Source organism: Mya arenaria, chromosome 2, assembly GCF_026914265.1.
Source record: "Mya arenaria isolate MELC-2E11 chromosome 2, ASM2691426v1".
NCBI classification, from domain to species: domain Eukaryota; kingdom Metazoa; phylum Mollusca; class Bivalvia; order Myida; family Myidae; genus Mya; species Mya arenaria.
Genome location: NC_069123.1, coordinates 68662476 through 68686923, shown reverse-complemented (window position 1 = coordinate 68686923; position 24448 = coordinate 68662476). Strand labels below are relative to the sequence as shown.

General features: G+C 34.2%; 1 protein-coding gene across 6 annotated transcripts; it reads left to right on the top strand.

Annotated features, from left to right (window-relative positions):
• Nucleotides 1–1126: 1126 nt before the first annotated feature.
• LOC128206063 (PDZ and LIM domain protein 7-like) lies at nucleotides 1127–23938 on the top strand. Of its 6 annotated transcripts, none has more exons than XM_052908208.1 (14): nucleotides 1127–1411; nucleotides 3644–3795; nucleotides 6135–6158; nucleotides 11817–11913; nucleotides 12311–12420; nucleotides 12705–12811; nucleotides 16455–16629; nucleotides 17631–17813; nucleotides 19644–19699; nucleotides 19952–20216; nucleotides 20458–20644; nucleotides 20924–21044; nucleotides 21560–21675; nucleotides 21932–23938. In XM_052908208.1, the coding sequence occupies exons 1-14, from the start codon at nucleotides 1301–1303 to the stop codon at nucleotides 22007–22009; spliced, it is 1782 nt and encodes a 593-aa protein (XP_052764168.1). In that variant the 5' UTR covers nucleotides 1127–1300; the 3' UTR covers nucleotides 22010–23938. The 6 variants fall into 6 exon arrangements, with proteins under 6 accessions (XP_052764168.1, XP_052764185.1, XP_052764159.1 ...); XM_052908225.1 differs by lacking the exons at nucleotides 6135–6158; nucleotides 16455–16629 and adding exons at nucleotides 5637–5672; nucleotides 16909–16945; XM_052908199.1 differs by lacking the exon at nucleotides 6135–6158 and adding an exon at nucleotides 5637–5672.
• Nucleotides 23939–24448: the final 510 nt, after the last annotated feature.

The window sequence follows — 24448 nt, the reverse complement described above, 5'->3', positions numbered from 1 at the left end:
AATTACATATTTATCTACCAAAGCTTAGGATAATTTGTATTATAAAATGATATTATGAATGTTTTATTGACAATGTTGTTGATAATATATATTATGTATGTCTGTATAAAGTGAAAACACCTGGTTAGGCAATTAATGCTCCCCTGCATGGTTTTGAATGATAATTTAAGTTACCGTCAAATCGTATAGGTAACAGTTAAAGACATACGAAAACCTTATGACCGGATTAATACTCTCAGTCATTTAAATGGGCATCATATTTTTTTTAATTAAATTGCGCTGTTATACAATTTCAGTCCAATATGATGTTCCTTTCACACTCTTGACAGCTTTATAAAAAAGTAAGTGAATATTATATTAAACATGTAGTTTAATTTCTAAATAAATGTTTATCATTGTGTCACAGTCAAAGCTTGTACTCTTAATATGTATAAAATCTGGCCTGGCCTGGCCTGGCCTGGCCCTGCATGGCCCAATTCAAAATGTTGAGTGAGCAGGCCAGACCAGGTCAGGTCTTAAAATATGCCTGCACATGTTCCCTTTATTTCAGAAGACGATTGGCCTAAGTAAATGCTCCATACAGATTTTGGATTCAAAAGGTTGACCTGTTAATTTTGTTTCACTACATGTACATTTAAAATAGCGATAGGAAACTTATAGGAATAAGCTCGTTTCGAATTGTTTGTCACAGACTTCTATTGCTCCGCCTTGTGGTAAACTCTGGGTAAGTACCATCTTACATTTTTTTAAATCCATATTAATGAAGGGTGATAATTCGCCCCATTTCAAGTACGCCTTTTATCAGATTATAACGGTCTTGAAATGACCGTTCTTATTCATCAAAGGTTTCATAAAGATAAATATGTGGCACACGAAGTTCATTGTATATCATCCCTCTGCTGTACGAGAATGCCATATTCTTTGGAAATGTTTCAAAATGAGAAAACAGATTTTCATGAAACTTGTTAAATGACAGTACAATAAGAAACTAGTCAGAACTTTTTTTAAAGAATCAACAATTTTGACAGGGCAAATATCATTTCAGATACTTAGGGGAGGTCACTGATAACGACTCGAGAATAAGAATCTTTGGATAACTAAAGATCTGTTGTCTGCTTTACTTACCTCATAATCGCTGAGAAGGTTGTTTCGCTCATTTCAAGCGCTTACGGCTAAAGATGTTAGATGGTTGTACCGTGTGCAAAAGTTGACAGCTGAGTAGGAAATAAGTTTTATGGAGTGAATTATTCCAATACAATACAAGGATTTATATGAAGTGTTACCGTTAAACAAATTGAAAATGTCGATTTTGACTTTAGAGGCTAAACTAGAGAGACAGGACTCTTCAACGCCATGGGGTTTTCGAATGCAGGGAGGAAAGGACTTCAGTAGTCCAATCACGATTGCCCGTGTATGGAAATTTCTACTTTCACTTTCATGCATGGATTGTCTGATTGCCGCATGCTAGAATGAAGATTACATGTCATGGAGGGTGGATACTTTTTTGTATTTTACAATGATAAACAAGATGCAATCAGTGTTATATAAATATGTAGTATATCTCCATATATGATATATAGTCCAAATAATTGTACGTTGACAGATATTTTTTAGATTTTTGATATGGCAAATCCTTCACGTACAAATTGTTTAGTATCAAAAGTGGGTAGTTGTTCAGATCAGAATTCCGGGTTAAAGCATATAGCGTCTATAAAATATCATAGAAACAAGAAATATTACCAGATAATGTTATTTTACATTAGTTCCAAACACAAAAAATAAATATCCAACTTATAATTATGAGTTTGACAGCTTTTCTTCATTTCATTCTGTCAAAACATTACGATATATACATGAAGGGCACCTGCAAGGCTTCAGGGCACAGTTTTAAATCGCTCGGAACATTTCAGCCATGGCTGAGTTGTTACAATTGTGTTCCCCTTCGCATAATTGTTTTCTGTGTCAGTCAACTTTCGTTTTATTGGAAAGGTAAACAACTTGTTTTAATGCATTAAATGCTTGTTTAGTGCAAAATAACATTTCACTTACATGGTAAAATATGAATATAACTCTTTATGATCAATTTTAACCATAAAATACTTCACTTAAAACAATTTCAATATTTTTAAAACACCCCCGTTTTTTGCACATTCCCGTTTAGACGTTAGGGATTGGAAGAATCCCGTATAACACGTCTATTATTTTGGACTAATATGACATATTGATATTGAGTTTCATTGAGAAAGAACTGTCACATTGAATACTTTCTTGATTTGACTGCCTTAATCGGTAATTGTGCGTTACTGATTGTAAAAACAAAGGTCCTCTCTTGTAACAGATAGAAATTATCAACTGTAAAATATAGTATTGGAGAAATTCCAGCACTTAATTTGATACTGAACTGTTGGCATATAATGCTATTGACCGACACCTGTTATGATGTAACAAATAGGTCAAAATAAATTTAATATATATTATAGATGAATCTGAACTCAGCTCATTTTGTGCTTGTATATATTTGACAACAATTATATCCCTACATAGGTTCACATGAAACTTCTTACAACTGCAGTAACAGAATTTCACAGAAACCAAAAGCAGGGGTGTAGCTCGGGCCAATTTTAATGTTACCCACCTGCAGCAGTATCTTTAGGCCTCTGAAACCTTTGCCCTCCCAATTTAGCTGATTTGCAGATACCTTCTATTTATTCGTACATACAAGTCAGGCATGTTACAATTTCCAAGGCCGAATAAGAATGTTGAAGTTAACTCAAATTTTGATGACAATGAAGGGTAATACAGCAGCTCTTTGAGATGTAGATTCAATTTGCTTAAACAGGTATTCAGCATATCCTCTTCTCGCATATTGGCAACCTGAACGTCTGCATCATGTAACAGTATTGAATGAAAATAGTACAGGTAAATGAGGTATGCTGATGCCAGCAAAGAGATATAAGTTATTTTAAAAGAATTATATGATTTATTCTTGTATGTGTGTTTCACTCTAGCTCCTACATATTGCATAATATATCTAGTTTGTAGGTTTGTATGTTATTTAGAGAACATTAATTATTAGTACCGGTAGGTCAAATGATGATTTAAAAGTATGATCTGTTTTCCGTATTATCCATTTTTAATAAATAATATAACATGAGATCAATTAAAAGTATGAGAACATACAGCACAGTGTATGTAAATGACTTGGCACTGCCTCAAAAAGACAGAAAAGAAAACAAATTGGGAAAGTATTGTACCAAGAAATTTACTGTTTACAGTGTATTTATATAAAAAAGTTAATAAAGCAGTTATGATGCATTTCCTAGACAATTCGATCACTGTGTCTGTCCAATGTTTTTCCTGTCAACTAACTGTTTGTAGTCCTTCATATTACAAGTATTACATAATGCAACACTTAGGATCAGTTGGTTCTGGTGTAGCATTTTAGAAGACTATATATATATATATATGCCAGTGTTTTCATATAAATATTGCGAGAGCAAGGTCAGATTTGTTTTAAATAACAGCCATCATTTATTTTTTGTACATCATAACCTGCTACAATATACTGGTCATGTTTGTTTTTCTGCTTGTATAAATGAAATCATCCACATTTAGCTGTATTTAATTGTTTCCATTGTTTCAGGTGAATCCTGGAAGTTTAGCCGCTAAATGTGGGCTTCAACAAGGAGACATAATACTGAAGATTGGCAGCAAGTCTAGTGATACGCTCAAACACAAAGATGCACAAGATGCCATCGTATCCTATGGCAACAAACTAGACCTTCTTCTGCAGAGGTAGAGCTATTTTGATTTGATTTGTTTCTTACAAGTACATGAAAAAAATAGTATTCATAATATTATATCTTAATCTCACTAAAGATATTATCAAATTAAGGGTAAAAGGCAGGTCTTGAAAGAATGGAAATTTAAAATGAGTTATATTAAGATGTGTAATTTTCACAATCAAACTAAAGATATTTCCAATTAAGGGTCATTTAGCAGGTCATGAAAGATTTGAAATGTTATGAGTAATACACCAGTCAATTGTAACCTTGCCTGGTCTGGTGAATAGCGGGGACTGCATTCACTCGGCACTGGGGGGGCCACCTGGGAATTGAAACATGGCCCTTCTTACCCACTATCTCTGGTATACCCCCCCAGAATCTGATCAAACTCATGACATTAATTATTTTACATATATATATATATATATATAATATTGTTTCTGTATACATGTGTTATTTTATAATGTAGTTTTGGGTTTAAGGATATTACTTTGCTTTTTATATATCATGTATATCATTACAACATGTCTGAATTGTTCAGATAGTTATGAATTATTTACACACAAGCCTTAAACTCATTGCCTTTAAGTCATACAGAAAGATCAGCCACACCCCTTTTTAATGAATTTCGATCGGTTTTTTATGATCAATGATTCAATCTATTTTGAGATTATGAGTGTCGCATACCTCTGTTATGATAGGTACATGTAAGTGCAGTGGGCTTTAACTACACGCTCTTAAGTGTCTTATCAAATGATTAGAAGAGGCTTGTTTTGAACATATGTCACTTGTGACCCAATTTTCATGTGCATTTGAATTTGAAAGTAGTCTGTAAACAGATAGTGTTAGTATTGAATTGGGTGAAAACTATTTGAGGATGGGTTTCATTTCATTAATTAATTATTAATTATTGCATTTAATATGTTTAGTTGGTTTTACATAACAAAAGTGTTAGTCATGAGCTCATGGCCATGTAAACCTTTACTCTGAAGGCTGAAATATATCCTGTCGTGATTTGTGTGATTAAATAGTTTCACCAAACAATGTCAATATTGTGTAGACCCAAGAAAAAAGCGTTGTTGCGCCCAAGTTTGATTTAACATTTGCAAATGATTTTTATCTGTTAAGCTCACTGCTGAAAGCCAGTACTTGTGGTGTGTTAATCATAGAAGAATACATGTATATTTACATTGTTTGTGAAATCATTGAAGTACACCATTTTTCTAATGAATTATCTATTTTACAGTACACTTAGCCTAGTGTTCACAACGTTAAACCTTGATGTATCATTTTAAGCAATGTAGTGATGCAAAGCGTTATCCTTTGGTAGAGGTCTCCCAAGCTTGAAATCACAGCCTGCTAAATTTGGTTGTATCTGAGCATAACGTCATGTGAACTATTATTATTATTTTGCATATAAAAATGACACTTTAATCACATGGACTCAAATGCAATATTATGAAAACTGTCACAGGCATGTTTAGTTTTATTCATGGTTTTACATACCAGTACTGAGTAACCTAAACTGTTACTTTTTTGCAGAAAGAAAGAGCAGAACAAATCACTTAATGAATTGAAACAAACAGATATCCTTATTATGTATCTGTTAGATATCTGACATGAAGTAGCATTTTAATGATTAAGAAAGAGGCATGGAGCCTTCATAATCATTTAAATGAGTGGATGAGTGGCAGTAGGCGGACCTTTAAAAACCCGCGAAAGTTAAAATTCTTAATGATTCAGCCTAGTTCTTAATTTCATTGGCTGAAAATTTAGTCTATATTCTAAAGATTGTTATATGATATCCATCCTGTATTTATTTTGTAATTAAATTTCTTTGCCCTGTAATAGAATACGAGAAAAGAAGAAGACACAAAATGGTTTTGGGTAAGTGAGTGTACCGTGGTAGGAGTATCCGGAATGTTTGAACTGTTTTTAGTTTCCTATCATAGATATTAGGAGAGAGAAGTTTTTGTTGTAGAAAATAATGGATGGCATTTTAATGGATATGTTGATGTTTGCAGATTTCAAGAAACAAATTTTGGCAAATTCTCAAAGATTTTAAAATAAACTTCATTGGAAATTTAAAATAAATTTTGCTTGACTATCACTTTGTCACTTGCCAAATTTTTTGTAGATAAGATTTATAAAATAGCTGAAGGGTAGAGTTGGGATACCTTTACTTATTTTTTTTTATTTATGTTTTCTGTGCATGCAATAATCAGATGTGTTCTTTTTGTTTTTTCATGTGCATTTATAATGTATTTAATATAAATGTGATACTATATTTATACTATACTATATTTATGACCATCATTTTAAGTGACTTCAGTATATATTTTCTCATAGGTATGACTACCACATGAGTCATAGGTAAGTTGGCATGGTATTTGCCGTACTGTGGAGCAGAGTTTTCGCAGATGAAATTGAGCCCTCCTTTCCACATTGACATGTGCCGTTCTCAACCCATATCCATTGTCATGTATGAAGGACACAATTGAAAAACTGGTATATATTTCCTGATTGCCATGGAAACTGAAGAACAAGTACTGTATTTCATTGTAATGTTATCAGCTTCGTGATTTCATATTTCCTTATTGATAATGATAAGTAAGACATGGCATTTCAATCTGCTTAGGCTAAGTGTACTGGTTACCAGAGCCATGATTACAAACAGTCTCAAGAGTGAGTTCAGACTCAGGTGGCAAAACACCAAATCATCATTTCATTGTAATTTTTTATTGTGACTTTTTGTAACACCAATGGAATAAAGAGATTCTTGGAGATTTAATGTACATGCTTTTCTGGTGCTGAGTCTAGACTCAAACTTAAGACTGTTCGTAATCATGTGCCCAGGTATCGGTGATGGTAGAAGTTGTCTGTTCAACTCTCAGCATACACCTTTCATATTCTTCTGAATCACATTGATTGAAACAAGCAACTTTAATTGAGGAAACTAAGGATTTACCAGTATACCATGTGCCCACCTTCGTTTACTTTACAATCTCATATAGATAGTTAATGCACAGGGTTTTGTTTTTGCACTGTGATCCCAATTCTACCCTTCATTGTTTTATTGATAATTGATATGTAAAAAGCATGAATGCATTTGAATTGTGTGTACTTGAAAGCATGTTTGCAAGATATTTGTGGTTATAAAATTGTATGTGATGTTTTAAGGTATTTTTGATTTAAGAGTCATGACTGCTGCTTAGCAATGGGTGATAAGACCGATTAACATTCTTCATAGGTTGTATACTTTATATTATAATAATGTTCTGAATGTATTAACATGAACCTGTTGTCTCAGTTATTCTCTTCTGATGCAAGAAACAACTACTGATCATTTATTGCTGTAATAAAGAAGAGCCTGAATTCATAATTTTTATTTGAATGTAAAATGTTTTTTTCGATATCTATTGCGCTTCGATGTTTATATACAGGTGGGAAGCCCATTGCCAGAGACGAGAACTTGCTTGCCATAAAATTCATTGCAAGTTATTTTTGTTTTCCCAATCACAAGTATGCTATTTGAGCTGCTTGCCAAAAATATTTTTTTGGAATTGTAAGACAGTTTGCTGTGGTATGTTTACATGGTTGATCTGAGGTTAAATGTGAAGAACTTTCTCTTACATGTACATGATTTTTTTGCAGACAGACACTTTTGCTGAATTCTGAGTTTCGTACACAGCTCACCCAAAAATCCGTTGACTGCTTCTGAAACTGGTTTTAAACTTTGACAGTATACTGTTTAATAGACACATTTTGTTAACAATGTGTTCATATGCAAAGTAGCCAACCACAGTTTGCTACTGGTCAGTGATGCTATAAAATAAACTTATCAATTACTGCTTGGCGATGACCATATGAACTGTTACGTCTTGCCAACCTGTCTATAGCAGAAAAACAAAATCATGGTTCACATTTTGTACTTGATATACAGAATTCTATTCCAGAAGTAATAATAGTTGTGTGATTTATTATGTCTGTAATGATATTGTTTCTGTACTATTAATATGAGTTTTCTAATTGCAAATCACATTAACATCAATAGAAAACTGCTGAGGCAGCAATAATGTAGCTGGCACAGCAGAAAGAATCATTATTGGCAAGATATTGATCAGGCGTGCATTGAAAATCTGCAGAAAACGGTTTCACTTTTATAAGATTGCAGGGGCTTTGGAAGTTCTTCTTTGTCTTTTTTTAACTAGAGTTTATGAATGTTTGATTGATGACAATTACTGTAGATCTTGAATGCCTTAATAATAGTCAACAATTTTCACATTAAGAATTCATACTCCTGTAAATGGTCTTGATTTGAAGGCTATTTCTTCTAGTCCTGTTGGAACATTTGAAGCTTTACACCTTATGTTTCACATAATTAAGAGGGCCTGAAATCTGCAATTCTGTCTAGCCCTTTATGATTCAGCAGCTATTATAGATGGTAAACCAGTTATTAGTCTCCTGTTGTGTAGTATGATTGTGTCAATATGATTCCCCCTGTTCAATCTCACAGGTACTGGTAACATGCATTGTTTGTGTATGGAAATAATTTGGCACATATGTTTTAACTTATCTAATCTGAGAACAGCATTCCACAGAGGTAGCACCATCACCTACACGCCTTGGGGAAGAGATAGTAGATGTTAGCCTAGCCTTGAGGGGGAACTAAATCTGTCCTGATTGACTTTGAACATATTGAACAGGACAGCAGCCAGTGCTCAAGACCAGGGTCACCAAAATGTATGATGGTCAGCAGCAGGGCTTCCAAAAGTTTGAAATCTCAACAGGGCCCTTCGACCGCTTAGAATAAGGACATGACTAGGTCACTTATCAGGAATTTTATGGCTTTCATGGATTAACTATCACATCTTTTAAGGATAATGACTTCATAGAAAAAGTGTGAAAATTGTTTACATGAGAAAAAAAGACATCTCTTTGATGTAATAAAAACAGCCCAGTCAATTGAAGTTATTGTGGGTATCGCCCATTAAGGATGTCCCCTGATATTTTGGAATGTGTGAAAGACAATGGTAAATAACTTTTGCAAATATTTTAAGTTCAGTTTCACTTATTCATAACTTTAAGTTTTAAATCATGTCAAGCCACTCTGATGTAAGGTACAGAGGTGTGCCTCCAGATGCCTGCTGTCATGATGGATCATTGTTTGATGAATGTTGGTGTAACTTTGTTTTCTAATATAGCGATCTTTGGTTGTTAATAACCCAGATGCACTTAATGCATCATGGTTGGTGAGTATCTTAGATCTTCAGTATGTTTACAGTTATGTTGGTCAGATATGTTACCATTTCTAGGAAATGATTTGCACATTGCTATCAATATCATATCTGATTATGAAGTAAATGTCTTGCACATGCACATTCAGTGCATCAGGAAATTTCTCTGATTGGCAATGAATCAAATGACCTTTGTTAAATCAGAGGGCAGTTACATAGAGCAAAAAAATAGGAAGTTGTCATAGTAAAGACCTCTGCATTAGCCAGTTTGTAATGTTATGCCACATCGTATAATAATATCAGTGGTGACTTTTACAGCTTGTCCATTATTACTCATAAGACGGCTGTGAAATGAAGAAACTGTTTATTTTCTGCATTCAGCAAATAGCATGTCAGAATCAATTAAAATCAAGTTTCTATAAATTCAGTTCACTGACAATCTACTGCTAAATGGCTATTTAGCACAAATTCTTAAAGCAAACATTTTCATTATCTGCTTCCATTTTTCGTATCACTTGGATACTTTGGATATAAAAGCTTCCGAAAGTATTCTTATTTAGAATTTAAATTTCAATCTCTAGCTTTAAAAGTTACATTCTTTAGATATGATAGTGGGCTTAACAGGTTTAAGAATGGTATTTGTAGCTTTCACAGTGGGTATTTTGATAACATACCAGGTCAGGTTGGGTTCAGGAAACATAATGATGTTTTCTGGGTAATTTTAGAATATTCTGAAATATTGACATCTCTTAACATATTGAACAAACCTAAATCAATCTTTTTGAGATGATTTCATTGGTTGGTAGCATATTTATCCCAGGTATGCGTTAGAAAGACTGTTTTCAAAGTTTTCTGCACTGTTATGCAAAATAATGATTGCGCTACACAGGAGGTCATATACTTTATTATGATCAGATTTCCATTTCTAATTGCTGCGAAACAAAATCTAAGCTTAAATTCTTAAGTTTAAATAAAATGTATGTTGTAATGGATTCCTGTCATGTACATGTACTATAATAATAATGTTATTTCAGTAGGGTAAGAGTGATGTAGGTGTTTGCCTTTCTACCATGAGGTTGTGGGTTTCAGCTCTTCCATGGGCACATTTTCTTGGCCTCTGAAAGTGGACACAGAACAGGAGTTGGGTACCAAAGAAATAGGCTCAACAGGGATGCATGCATATCTGAGTTCTAGCTGTCTGCAAGCTGCAAGCTTAAATAAAAAGAAGTGTAAACTAATTCTTTTAAATGGAAACACTCTGTATGGCATATGTGTAATTAGTATTTTATGGCAGTTTGAACACCTAAGGCTGAGGTATACAATTTTCACCATAGATAATAATCTTAGATAACTACTTCTCTGTAATGTACCCAGGTCTTGTATGAAATTCCAGCCTACCATGAAGGCATTGTAGCTGCCTGAAGTAACTACAACATTCCTCTCTCTCTCTGCCATATAACTTACCTGGAAAATATATCACTTTGGTGCAAAACTATGGTATTTGGTTCAGATTTGTTTGAAAGTTAGCCTATTTATGAATTATCTCTGCACTCCCACATTAGCAGTTCTGGGTACAATATTGTTGGCAAGGGTGTTGTGGAGATGTTTAACAGCTGAACATGAAGGTGAAATCTGGTCATGTTTTTGATGTATTGATGGGGAGATGTTCAGTAGTCTGTTCCACTGTTGGGAGGCCTTTCTTGTTTTGAGATTTTGGACCAAGCACTGTCCTATTGGTTTTTTCTAGCCTTTTTAAGACCTTCATAAAATGGGTTATTTGTTAAACTTACTGCTAGTCAATAGCGGTATATTATGGTATCATTTGTATTTACCACTCTTAAATTTGCCGAAATTGTAACTGTATATATTTTATGCCATGTTAAATGTTTGCTTGATGAGATTCAATCTATTGCAGTCAATTTTGGTGACTTCTTTCATTATCCAACTGACCTGACATGGAGACTTGATATCAGATACTTTATCTATGGATATAATTAAATATTGCATAAACCATCATATTACCAACAAATACCAACCTGTCTTTAATAGTTATACTACAATAGGTGACTATTGTGTATATCTTAGCCTTTGTCTGACTGGTAATAATGAAATGTTTTGAAAAACCTTCCAACCTTCTAAAGATAATCAGTTTGTTCTTCACTGATTTCTACGGTGAAGATACTAACTGACATATGCAAGACATTCAGACATTTAGAAGACTCTCAAAAAGTTGTTTTGACTGTATGCCTTTGCATGAGAGTTTGTTTTAAAAAGCATGTCCGTGGTATAGACTATAATGGTTTGTTTTCAGTTGAAAAGTTGACTCACAATCAATTTCCTTTCATACATGAAACATATCTGACTCACTTGATAAATGTTGAGGGTGTGTTTGTATAAAATATAGACGTTTTGAATTTCACACTTAAATGGCTTAAATAAAAGATACCCACACGTTTTTTAAACCACCTTTTTTTCCTAACTTGCATGACTAATACTTTTTGAGGTTTTTTTTGAAGACTTGATAGATAAATATATATTTAAAACATCTGATGAAAATCATTCCTTTGTTACCCTATGAATACATTGCCAAAAGCACTTAATTTGTTTTTATAAATCCACAGTATTAACTACTCTGAAGGTCTCTCAGGCTCCCTCTCTGTCAAAGATCCATTGTCCATTTTTATTACATCTTGTCACAATGATGACAGGTATGTATAAATGTGTAAAAACCTGCAAACCAAAACATTATGATTCTTTCTGTGAATTTAATGATGAGTTTCCTTATTTTTTCCAGAGGTGGAGGTCCTACAGCTCAGAGTTATGACACGTTCGCGGCCCCAACCATTAGCTCTTACGGATCTGGAGGCCCGCCCACCGGCCAGCAAAACCAGGTTGGAGCAGATCTTGCACATGTAACCATATGTGATGCATAGTGTCAGTGCACAGTGTCAGTCAGCGAAATTACACTTTCGGATGAACAGGCCCGAATTGGAATTCCCGAAAGTCTGGCATCTACATTTTTAACAAACCCTGCTATATAAAACCTAATTTTAGCAAGCATGGACTTTTTTACCAGTGCAGGGCTTGATAGCTTGTGTTAATTCCAACCACTGTAGTGTTAAGCTTAGAAATCAATCGATTGATAATTGTTAAAACTTTTATCAGAATTGTGTTAACCTCCTTATGATTTCACTTTATATCTTAGTTTCAATGGAGTGCACAAGGCATTTGTACCACTTTGGATCAAAAAGATTAACATGTATTTGGTATACTTTCTCAATATTTCAGGTGTACAATGCCGCACCTAAGCCATTCAACTCAGCTCCAAGCAAGCCAGCACCGTACAACCCAGGCGCTGTTGACAACATTTCCAAGGCCACAGCCACTATCAATCTAAGGTAGTCTTCAGTTTATAAACAGTACCGTAATGACAGACTTCAGAATGCAAATTTAAATGAGGGTATTATTCACAATTCTTCGTATTGAAATATATAGTTCCCCTCTCATCAGGCTACTGTGGGACGTTTAATGCATACTGTTAACAAAAACAAAGTTAAATTGTTTACAAAATATGGATGTAGCACTTTTCAGTAAGATAGATCATATACAGATTACTTATTCTGACAACTAGTAATGAGTCTTGAATGGCGAGTTTCAGTGTTGATTCTGTATGTGTTTCCAGTCAGCCTAGTTACTCCAAGTACCAGGAGGTGGAGGAGCCCGCGGGTCAGCCTTCACACCAGTCTCGCTCCTTCAAGTTCCTCCAGAACACTCTTGACAGTGGCCAGGGTGAGTCATTAGACCGTGAGGCTTTGACCAGCCTTTAAACTCAAGCGTCAATAACCCTTGGGTCCAAAAGTGTCAAAATCAAGACATAGATCAATGATGAAGGTCTATTTAGAATTATTAACCGGAGAATTTGGGTGAAATGGAACATTTGTGGAGACATCCATGATGGGACCCAGCGTATGGTCTGGTATGCTCATAATTAGGTCTGGTATGTTCATGATTAGGTCTGGTATGCTCATGATTAGGTCTGATATGTTCATGATTAGGTCTGGTATGCTCATAATTAGGTCTAGTATGTTCATGATTAGATCTGGTATGCTCATGATTAGGTCTGGTATGCTCATGATTAGGTCTGGTATGCTCATGATTAGGTCTGGTATGCTCATGATTAGGTCTGGTATGTTCATGATTAGGTCTGGTATGCTCATGATTAGGTCTGGTATGTTCATGATTAGGTCTGGTATGCTCATGATTAGGTCTGATATGTTCATGATTAGGTCTCGTATGTTCATGATTAGGTCTGTCTGGAAGGCTGCCGCTCCTCAGACGATCCGGCTAAGTCTCTTTCTAATCTCAGACAGTTACTACTTGGACTGAGGAATGACTTTATATTTCTTGTCTGATTTAATAACAAGAAAAAAGCACAAACCTCACTGTTCACTGTTGTTCCCCTGTTTTCATGGCATCATAAAATTTGGCAAGACAATAAAATACCTCAGAATGAATATGAATGTGTTACACATACATGACATGTAGAAAAAAAAGCACAAGTGTGGCATTTTGTATCAAGCTTTCTTAACTGTAAGAAACTCAATGAGAAAAGTTGGGGACTGTTACCTTTTCAATCGGAGGAGTCCTCAATCAGTTAATGTTAAGAAAACTACTTATTTCTCGCCAGTTTTTTTATTTTTTTTTATTTTTACTGCCTGTGCCTGTGCAAATTGGGAAGAAAAGTTGACTTTGGGAAAATACAAAATCAGGCCAAAATAGCTATTATAATGGTAAATATTCATACTCTAACTTTTTTATGCATACATCATGCTTTGAAAGAGTAAGTTTTGTCAAGATTTTGTTCATATTTAAAAAAAAATCTTTCTTTTTTTATTCTACATTAATCAAATTTTGCAAAAAATATGAACTTTTGGTGAAAAATGGACATTTTTTCGCAAGGGGTAACAGCTTTTAGAAGGCAGTAACTTGCACCAAAAAATTACTGCTTGCTATGATTGTATGACAATTATGGTCAGATTACTTATTTCCTTTAGATAAATAACACCTTCAATCTTCATTCCTTATTCACTTCCAGTTATGGGGTGAATATTTGTTATCTATGGTGTTAACCCAAGATATCTTTAAAGTTGTGGGTAGCAATGAGCTGTTAATGAACATTTATCAGATAATAAATGCCCTTCCATCAATAAACTAATCTAATTACTGTCTTAATTGTTTGTCTGTAAGGGTAATTTAAAGGTCAGACAGCATTAATTAATGTAGTGATTGGAAAAGGATGAGGAGAAGTAGATCAATGTTGCCTTATGAAGATATGTTTAATAGTCTATAAAACATTATAGACATTTAGAAAACCTAACAGAGCAAGTCAACTGTGTAGAAAATAACTTGGTTTGAATATGCTATGTCAAATTGTTGTGATATACTAAACATATCGTAAATGACTGGGTATTAGACGCACTTTTTTCCCTCAGATTTTGATGCAAAAAAATGCCTGCGTATAATACCCAGTAACAATTTTTTGAACTTTTTTTCTGAGGTCAATTTCAAGCGAGAGTTTGTTTAGATTTATGTAGAAAGGGATGTTACTCGCGTCATATTGATCGAGTATATACGGGTTAAAACGGCAGTTGAAGATCGGGATACGGTATATCGTAAGACGTTTATAATTTCAACAAAAATATTTTTCGATTCAAGTTACCGTAATTCACCTAAGAGTTCGGACACTCTAAATATTTGGACACACATAATTATTTCCCAAAATAATTTATTTTGCGTACCTAATTTTTAGGACACCCAAAGGACATCAATCATTATTTTCATAGTTACCAAGTTTCACAGACGAAGATTATTGATTTTTATCTTTACAATGCCTGGCTAGATTACCTAACCGTATACACCACTGTGACAATTTAATTAGTTACTACCCATCCTAAACGATTTATTGCCTGTTGAAAAGGAAGTGTGATATATTAATTTGAGGATTAAACAAACAACAATGGCAATCAAGGGATTAAGAAAACATCGACATGGCATGTTTGTAAAACGATCTGCCAATAAGCTTTCAAACTTGTACCACACTTATAGACTCTATGAAGCAATAATCGTACAGTTATACATTAATCCTGCATAGCAATGTCCATGCTCTCCACGAGATCCTCGTGGGTATAACTGTAAGTTATGTGACGTCACACAGTGTGACTCTTTGATCTGAAGCCGATAGAATGTGTTTATTCAGTTCAGTGCATGTATAAAATGGTGTTTTAATTAACTTCATGAAGGATTTACACTTATAGGCGTAATAAATAAGTTTATGACCATTGATTACTACGGATAAATTAATAAGTGGTAAAAAGCAAACATGAAGAAAAAAGGCAGGTTAAACAAACATGGAAATAAAATGTAAAAATGATAATTTTCTATGTATTCGGAGAGCGAAAAAAATAATTAATTTATGGTGTCCGAACTCTTGTGAATTACGGTATTCAATATTATTTTGAATAATAAATTGAATTAAACAATAATCAAACTTTATATATAAAAAAACAAAGATGGGCACTGTCAAAATAGTTTTTGCATAACATAACTTTTCATTCTCGACAGTATGGTTTTAAAGATAACCATCGCCATTTTCACGAAAAAAAAATTTTTGTCACTGTCAACAAACATGGTGGCTGAAAATGCCGGACGATTTTGACATTTTTTCTATGCGTCTTTTAACCAAAAACATAGATTAAAAGTTTTTTTTCTCGGATTTTTCACAGATTTTTTTCCCTGCGTCTAATACCCCCTATCGTCTTATACCCAGTCATTTACGGTAACCTTATTTCGCTTGTGACCTGCATACATATAATGAAATTGTAACTCTAAATATTAAATTGAAAATTAAGCTATCAGCTCAATATTCTGAGTTTAAGATCTATTTTTGCGTAAAGAGACAAGTGAAATGTTTTTAGCTAAAGAAATTGAGTGTAATGGAATCAAGTTTAATAGACAATAATATTGTCCAGATAGTGTCTCAGCTGGTATGTGTTTAAAGTAAGACTCGTATTTAAAATCAATACATACACATGTATCACACGCATAATTTTTGAGTGATAAACCTAAAAAACTTACTAAATAATGCATTGATTTATAGAAAATAATAATAACTGATAACAAGATTGTAACCATGCATTTAATACCTGGAAACACACAAATATTAGATGATTGGTAAGTGCAAAAAGATTTAAAGTGATTAGCTTTCATCTTATAAGGTAGAAATACCATGTTTTCTAAACTTTTCTTCAAAGTAAGCACAGTATCCTTCATAAGAACCACTGTTTTCGATATTTATTCATTCTTTTTGGTAAATTAAAACAAATGTATTTGGGAGTATGAGTGCATCTTTAAGAAATAAAGAGCTTCCTTACAGAGCCACCATCAGCCCTGCGCCCCACAGTTGACCTTCGACGGAGCCCCTCCCCTAACACTATGGTAGGGGCAGGCACCAAGGGCGGGGTGGTGAAACAGTTCAACTCTCCCTCAGGGCTCTACTCAGCCACCAGCGTACAAACACAGATGAATATACCTGCCAACAATGACAATGGGTAATTGTCACCTGGGATACTGAGCACCTGTTGTTTATGTTCCTCAACAGGAAGTGATGTCATACTTACTCCAAATTCACTTCATCAAAACCTGGCCAAAAGTTTTTAAATGTCTGATAATGGTCAGTCTTACCATATTGTTTTTACAATTGCCTTTTAATTTCTAGTCTGTAATTCAATTTGAAGCCTTTGGAGAGAGTATGACATTACAAAATATTAATGAACAAGCACTATTTATATGAATAACCATCTAAATTGAGTATTAATTAATTGTTACAGAGCCCCCACAGAGCAGCCCAAATGCTCCATGGAAGAGGTAAAAAGCATGGAGTTATCTCCCTCCAGTGCTCTATTCATTGAAGAGTTGTGTCCCTTAGCGTAGTTCAGAACAAAGTTCTTCTTTATGTTCCATAGTTTTCTCGAAATTGCATGAAGTTTTGAGTATATTCTGCAATTTTATTGTAGTTTGCATGGATTTCTGCAGCATTTAAAATTTCCTCCTTATTTTTTATTAATATCAATAATTATAACAGAAGTACTTATTTTAAGGTAACTATTTTAAGGTTTTGATTCCCTTGGATAACTGAGTACCTGTAATGCCAAAATTTCAATGTGGAGAATATATTCAAAAAAAGTTTTAGGTAAAAAAGTGTTATATTGCAGCTGTAAGACTTATAGAGTAAATATGATTTATTACATATGATAGTATAAGAACATTCTATATTAATTTTATATTATATGTACCATGTATCATTTATATTCAGGATCTTTCTACCATCATATTCAATAGTCTATATTACATAGAACAAAACTGTATTGTAGACCCTTACATAAATGTAGGATATAATGCAGGTGTTTTGTAAAAGATTCTTTTTACAGGTATTTCACCATTAATCATATTGTCACAATTAAAAGTCTAAAATAACAAGTTACACCCTATAACCCCCTTTAATATCCCTGCATGTTATATAACTGCATGTTCGAGTTACTTGTTTTTACAGGACAAATGGACAACAACAGGGTGAGGAAGTTCAATATGATGCTCAGGGTAAACGTTTGTACCGCCCGTCAGAAACATTTAAGCTCGTGCGTGAACAGGAGCATCCAGAGGAAAAATCCACGGACGAAAAACCGCAGGAAGTTAAACAAACACGCACAATTAAAGTTTTAGAAAAACAACTGGGGTAATTGTCTTTAACTCTTAGTTACTCATACTGTGTAACCAGAGCTGATAAGAGAGGGCTGAACTCTTGCTCTATTATAAGGACTTTAATTTATCAATATAAATTTTGCTAAAAGTTTGAGAAGAGGGTCTGTTGACGTCACATGCAATTTCTTATAACACACATTCAGTTTTGGCAATGAGTTCTTTTGAATAGCAATCTGAATAAACAACAAATGGCAGAGTTCTGTTCACGGGTTAAGTACAGAGGTTAGCTTTCATGTACGGTGGATTGATTAAAAAAAAAAAGATCATTATATTTTAATACATCTAGTATCATTAAATGTAGTAGAAACATTTTCCGCTATTTGGCCTTTGCAGAGAATCGTATAAGCCTTGTTCTGAAGCCCACTTCACACCAGGTCAAAATGCTAACACTACTGGGGCTGAGCCTGTATTGTATTCCCCTTCTGAAACTTTCCAACTTGTGCATGAAAAAGAATACCAACGGTACAAGGCTGTTATACAGTCTCCTGAGCAGTCCACTACTTTTAAAGCAATTGAACGCCAGTTATGGTAACAGACATTGGCTAGAAGGGCAGAAGGCTGAAATATTTGGCTAATAGTATACAGAAATGCACTTCTTTTGGTTCCAAGCAGAAGTTCAATCTACGTACAGAATGATGAAAATGCATGTAGTATTGTGTGCATTCACATCTGTTTTGCATGCATAAACATTGAAATGTTATTAAATTCACAGTCCACTGAGTTTAATCATGTTTGAATGCATTTCTGTATGAATTCGTTGTGAAATCTTTCTGATTTAAGCGCGCAGTCTGTGTTTAATATTTGGAGGTTTCACATAAAAGTGATGTTGTTTTTTTTTGCTTTTACCATATTTGTTTCAATAGATGTGCAGTGTGTTTATCAAATTTTACCGTATGGGCTAATTCTAAATGAGTAAAGATTTTATGTAAACTTACTATAATAAAGTTTGGAAGTGGGTTATATGAAAGAAATCAGGCAGTGAGCTTGATATAAAATATTGGAAGGTATGATGTTTACAGCAGAAAAAGATGCATTTTTACTGGCAATCAGTCTTGTTAGGCAACGTTCAATTCCCAGACCCACACAAAATGCCTGCGCTACTATTTAATAGGGCATGTGCATCTATAAAGACAAATATGGTATACTGGCTGAGCTGTGTTGCTAAATTGTTGCTTTTTTACTTGTTTATGACATTTATATAGAAACAACAGTGAGGGATGTTTTTGATGCTGTCTTCTGTTTTGTTGTCTAGCAATAAAAGGGCGGAGCAATTTGGCCTAATCATGTGATTAATGTATGACAGGACCTTGTTAAGCCTGTTCATAGTTATATATATATATATATCTAATGTTAAATTATTAAAACAAAAGATGGTTTTAAAGATGAAGAGCTTAAATTAAATCAGTTATTTTCTATCAATCTATTATTGATTCTTTGATTTGTTATCAGGGCTTGCATGATCACTGGTAAAGTTAATGTATTATTATTAATGGCCAGAAGTTAGTCATTCAAAAATAGACAACAAAACTTGCTTCATGTCACTTAGATGAGTCTATTATACCAATTAGATTTCATGTTTAAACAATGCTATTTTGCAAATTAATTTTATAGTAGAGACAAACCTAAGATATTGTAAATACTTTTCCTGTGGATTTCATGAAAATTAGGTACCAGCTATACTCATTTTTAATGATTTTTTTATATGATATATTGTATTAAATGCTTGTTTGATTCACAAAATAATTTTGTAGCATTTTGTAAGTCAAACAAGCCAGACTGTTAACATAATTGTTTCATATTACAGTGAGGGATCTGCCCCAGCCCCGGCCCCTGCAAAGGCCCCTGCAAAGGCCCCTCCAGGTAATGTTTATTTCTAATTTTTTACAAAACAATAAAAGGAATCAAATTATAGAAAGTTTGAAAATTTATCTTTTTGCAAAATAACAAAAGTTTAAAGGGATCTTGAAACATTTTTATGGCAAAGTTTAAAATAAAAACTGACTATAAACATAACTTTTAACACGTTGACACGCTTAAAAATTGGAATAAAATCAAAACACTTAGACACATATTCATAATTATTGCTTACATGCCTTCTTACTATTTATCCAGCTCCCAAGCCTGGAGTGTGGGCACCAGGCCAAGGTGCCCCAGCGGCCCCTCCTGCTCCACCTGCCAAGGCTTTCAACCCCTCAGCTGCCCCACCTTTTACCCCAGCAGCTGCCCCACCTGCATCGCGCCCCCAGGCCCCTAAAGCTCCCCCCTCAAAACCTACGGGTGTGGGGGCTATGAGGGGTAAGATTGGGGACGCTGTGGTGAAGACAGGGGCAGACGCTGGCAGGGTGCCCATATGCCATTCCTGTGGTGGACCCATTAGGTAGGGGGTAGAGGAAATTTGATCAAATTATTTTAGTTACATACATGATATCCTTAGTGTGTTTGTCTGTACTGATAGCTCATGTCATATTGAATAATTATATCAGATTATAAATATTAAAGAGTAATTAACGTTAAACCTATTGCCTGATTAACCCTTTTTTGGCATTGTATTATTGTTTAAAGTGTAATTGTTATGCATGGTAATTATCATACTTAATCAAGGCGCTACCACCTTTCAGAGGGCCATTCGTGACTGCGATGGGTAAGAGTTGGTGCCCAGATCACTTCATCTGTGCCAACCCTCGCTGCGGCAACAAGCTGATGAATATGGGCTTTGTCGAGGAAGGTGGATTTATCTACTGCGAGAAGGACTACGAGCTTTACTTTGCCCCACACTGTGCCAAGTGTGACGCCGCTATTGTCGGGGTAAGGGAGCCATTATTAAAAGAAAAGTGCATTAGTAGCTGACACCACCATGACTTGGGTAACCATGACACATCGTTGTGCTGCTAGGTTGTCATCACATGCTTTTCTCTGTTATTGAACTATTCCTTTTACTAAAAATAGTTTGAAAGGTTTTACTGAGGTCTGGGACTCATTGTTTAACTTACCAAACATGCTTTACCTGTCCTTACAGTATTGACCTGGATAATTATTTATGTCAATACTTATTTGGTATTCATTTGATGGTTGCCCCTCTTCCAGGAGTGTGTGAATGCGCTGAACAAGCAGTACCACCCCGCGTGCTTCCTGTGCTTCAAGTGCAAGCAGCCGATTGGAGGGACACAGTTCCACCTGGAGGATGGACACCCATACTGCGAGAATGGTATGAGATTTTGGAATGAGGGGGATACTGGGGTGTGTCACTTGTGGAGTGGTAAGGAGGGGTAAGAGTGGTGTTGTTCTTTTCTTATAAGTTGGATCAGGGTAGTAGGAGAATGGTTGGTGATGAGTATGATAATAATGAAATGAGGGGTCACTGGGGATCTTACTATTCAGTATTAAGGTTGTATTGTCAAGAACTGTACAGTTGGGCCTGTTAAATGGGTGTTTTTTACCAATAGTCCTAATGCTGTACTTTTATATAGAATAAACTTGTACTTGTTGGAGTATTTAATGGATGATAGTGTAGAAATAAAGAATTAAGAATGATATGATTAGAATAATAAGTGATTATGAATGTCTTCAAATACCATTTAAATAACAGAAACTTCAGATATATAAAAATCAATCTGACTTAAGAAATACTCTGTTGTTATAATGTATAGTTATTATAATATATAGGGCTGAAGTCAAGCTCGTACATCAGCAAGCCTTTTAACATGTTTACCACTTATTCAGACTGGCGCCAGATGTACCAGACTATGTGCACATCCTGCAACTTCCCCATTGAGCCCGGCGATAAGTGGGTCGAGGCAATGAACAACAACTACCACTCGGAGTGCTTCAACTGCTCTGTAAGTACACTTTAGCAGTCACATGGCTACTACTTTTGATGCTTGGCTAGTTCCATTTCCAAAACTACTCTGTTACTGGTACATGCATTAGTGGAGCTTTTGGGGAAAAATCAACAGAAAGTTTAAATAATTATTAGTTTGTACATGTAGGTCTGTGGGATAATCGTTGTTTATTGTTGACGTAGTCTTTGTTTTAATTCTTAAGTAAAAAGTATTTATTTATCATCAATTAATATTATTTGTTATATTTTTTCAGACTTGCCAGGTGAATTTGGAGGGTCAGGCATTCTATGCAAAGTCTGGAAAGCCGTACTGCAAAAAGCACGCCAGTTAAACGTGGCATATCTAGTGGTGTTTAACCTAGGAATCTTCAAGTTGTGTGTAGCCTTCTTTACCTTAGTGCAAGACCTTCCTACCCATGTATGCAAACAATTACATGTGTTAAAATATTGAAAAATATAACAATTGAGTAATTGTTATATGTTTTGATGATCAATTAATCTTATGAAATGCCATAAAGTAGGAATTAGGATTGATTTCGTTTAAGACTTAAATGAAAAAAAAAGTAAGTTTTGATATTTTAATTAATTGTAAATACCCGTTACAAAACAAAAAATGAATTAGATCACGCTTCAATCTTACAGTTGTTAAAACTAAGTATTGTCAGACTGACACTGATAAAAGGAATGCGTGTTGATGATGGGGATATTACTTGATGTACAGAAGCTAGAGTAGGGCAAGTGTAATGTGTTCATAACGCTAGATTTACCACAGTGCTCCTCAAAACTATTGAGTGCTACTAGAAAAGGAAAATAATTCTGGCTTATAGAAAATCAACTGCACCTTACTGCATGTTTTTAGACTTGCATGTACTTTAACCGGCATTGTTTATATCACTTAAGGGAAAATTGTAGAATTTTACTATGCCATTCATGGTTATTATGCATAAATAGAAAATTGTATATGTGACTGCGCAAGAACATAGTGGTAAATCTTATGAAGCCTTCAGTCGGTGTAATAATGACTCGTGTTCACATATATTGCATTTTGTTAGCTACACCTTAATTATCATTCTAGCATTTATATGTTGTAGCATTATTATGCTTCAATAAGTGTTATCATGTAATTATTTATGTAGGCATTGCCCAATGGTTTTCTTGTGTAAACATTTGATGTGCATATTTTTAAACTAGTATTTATTGTAACCTCCTTTGCTATAGTCATTTGATGTTTTTACACGTTTTAGGTCATGGGGTTGATTGAATACAGCATAATTTTTGTACAATTAAGAATATATTATACCTTTTATAACCTTGATTATTATTACACAATCAGATGTTGATCATTTTCTGTATGGACTTTTTATACATTCGTTTGTGATACGTTTTGATAAATGCTTTTGAAATAGGCCATTGATTCTTACCGCACATTATGGCTCATTCAAATCATGCAGTGTTAGAATCTGGCATCAGCTATCTATGAATGTGCCTTTTAGAATATTTTATACCACGCTATATCCAATCTTCATATCCTCGATATTCACGATAAAAACATTGCAAGCCATCACGAAACTGTATGTGTATCCTAAAAAATCACCTAAATACGTGGGAATGTTTGTTTTTTGTTTTAATTTATACATGTAGATAACATAGGGTATTGCAATGTACAGAAATGTTGTATTTATGTCATTGTATACATGTAAACATGAAATATACCATTGCTTTACTTTGTTTTACTGTTGTTATATTATATACGTGAACACATTTGGATAAATGTTAGTGCTAGGATTGGTAATGTTTGAACAATTGATGGGACATACCACATTTCTTAATTCTGCATATCAAGAGCCAGTGCCTTTAATAAAAACGTGAATCTCAATGTTGGTAAAGCCGTGTTCATGACTCGATTACAATCAAGCCTTTGTTATTTTGCTTTGATATTATACGTTATATAACACCATAGGAAATATTACTCGACAGCAGCAATGAAATTTCAATTTTGTTTATGGATGTTTTTCTATGCAATTGAACAAACATGTAACACCATTTGGTAACATTAGCCTCTGCGTAAATTGAAATGTGCTTTTTATTAACTTATTGATTCTAATACAATTTTGTTACTTGTTATCTATCTATTAAAACTTGGACATCTTTAATGATTGTTAATGTGCTGTATGATTTTGAGTTTTGTTATGCTTCCATAAATAGTTGACCTTGGATTGATGTAACAATAATAAACTTTAAAATAAAATTATCATACTTTGTGCTTTCTCCATCCTTTCCTTCTTTCATGTTTTCAACTTTCATCTCTACAAGTGGCTTTTGAGGAATTTTCTCTCACAGAATGCTTCATTTTAACCTCAAACACTTCAGCAATCTCATAGCTTCAAGATAGAACTAGATTCTGGATTCACATTTTACATTAAGTAGTAATAATGTCAGATGTCTTATCATTCAGACTATGGTATTGACTTAGGCTTTTATTTTTCTGTCCCAATTTTTATAGATATTGAAATGCGGTCACACACAAGGAAGCAGTGGCTCTAAGACTGACTGGCTCTAACTCCTTAGCTTCAAATAGTGTGATTTTCAAAGTCCCCTTATGCATGAAAGATATGAATTAGTTCCCTGTCAACAAAGTTTGAAGGAGAGTATATTGGAGTTGAAAATATATATAAGAAAGATATGATATCTGTTGGTCAGTTGGTTGATCTGTTGGCGGGAGTTAGTAGAGCAAACTTCTTTACACAGATTTAGGGTTGTTAGTCGGATAC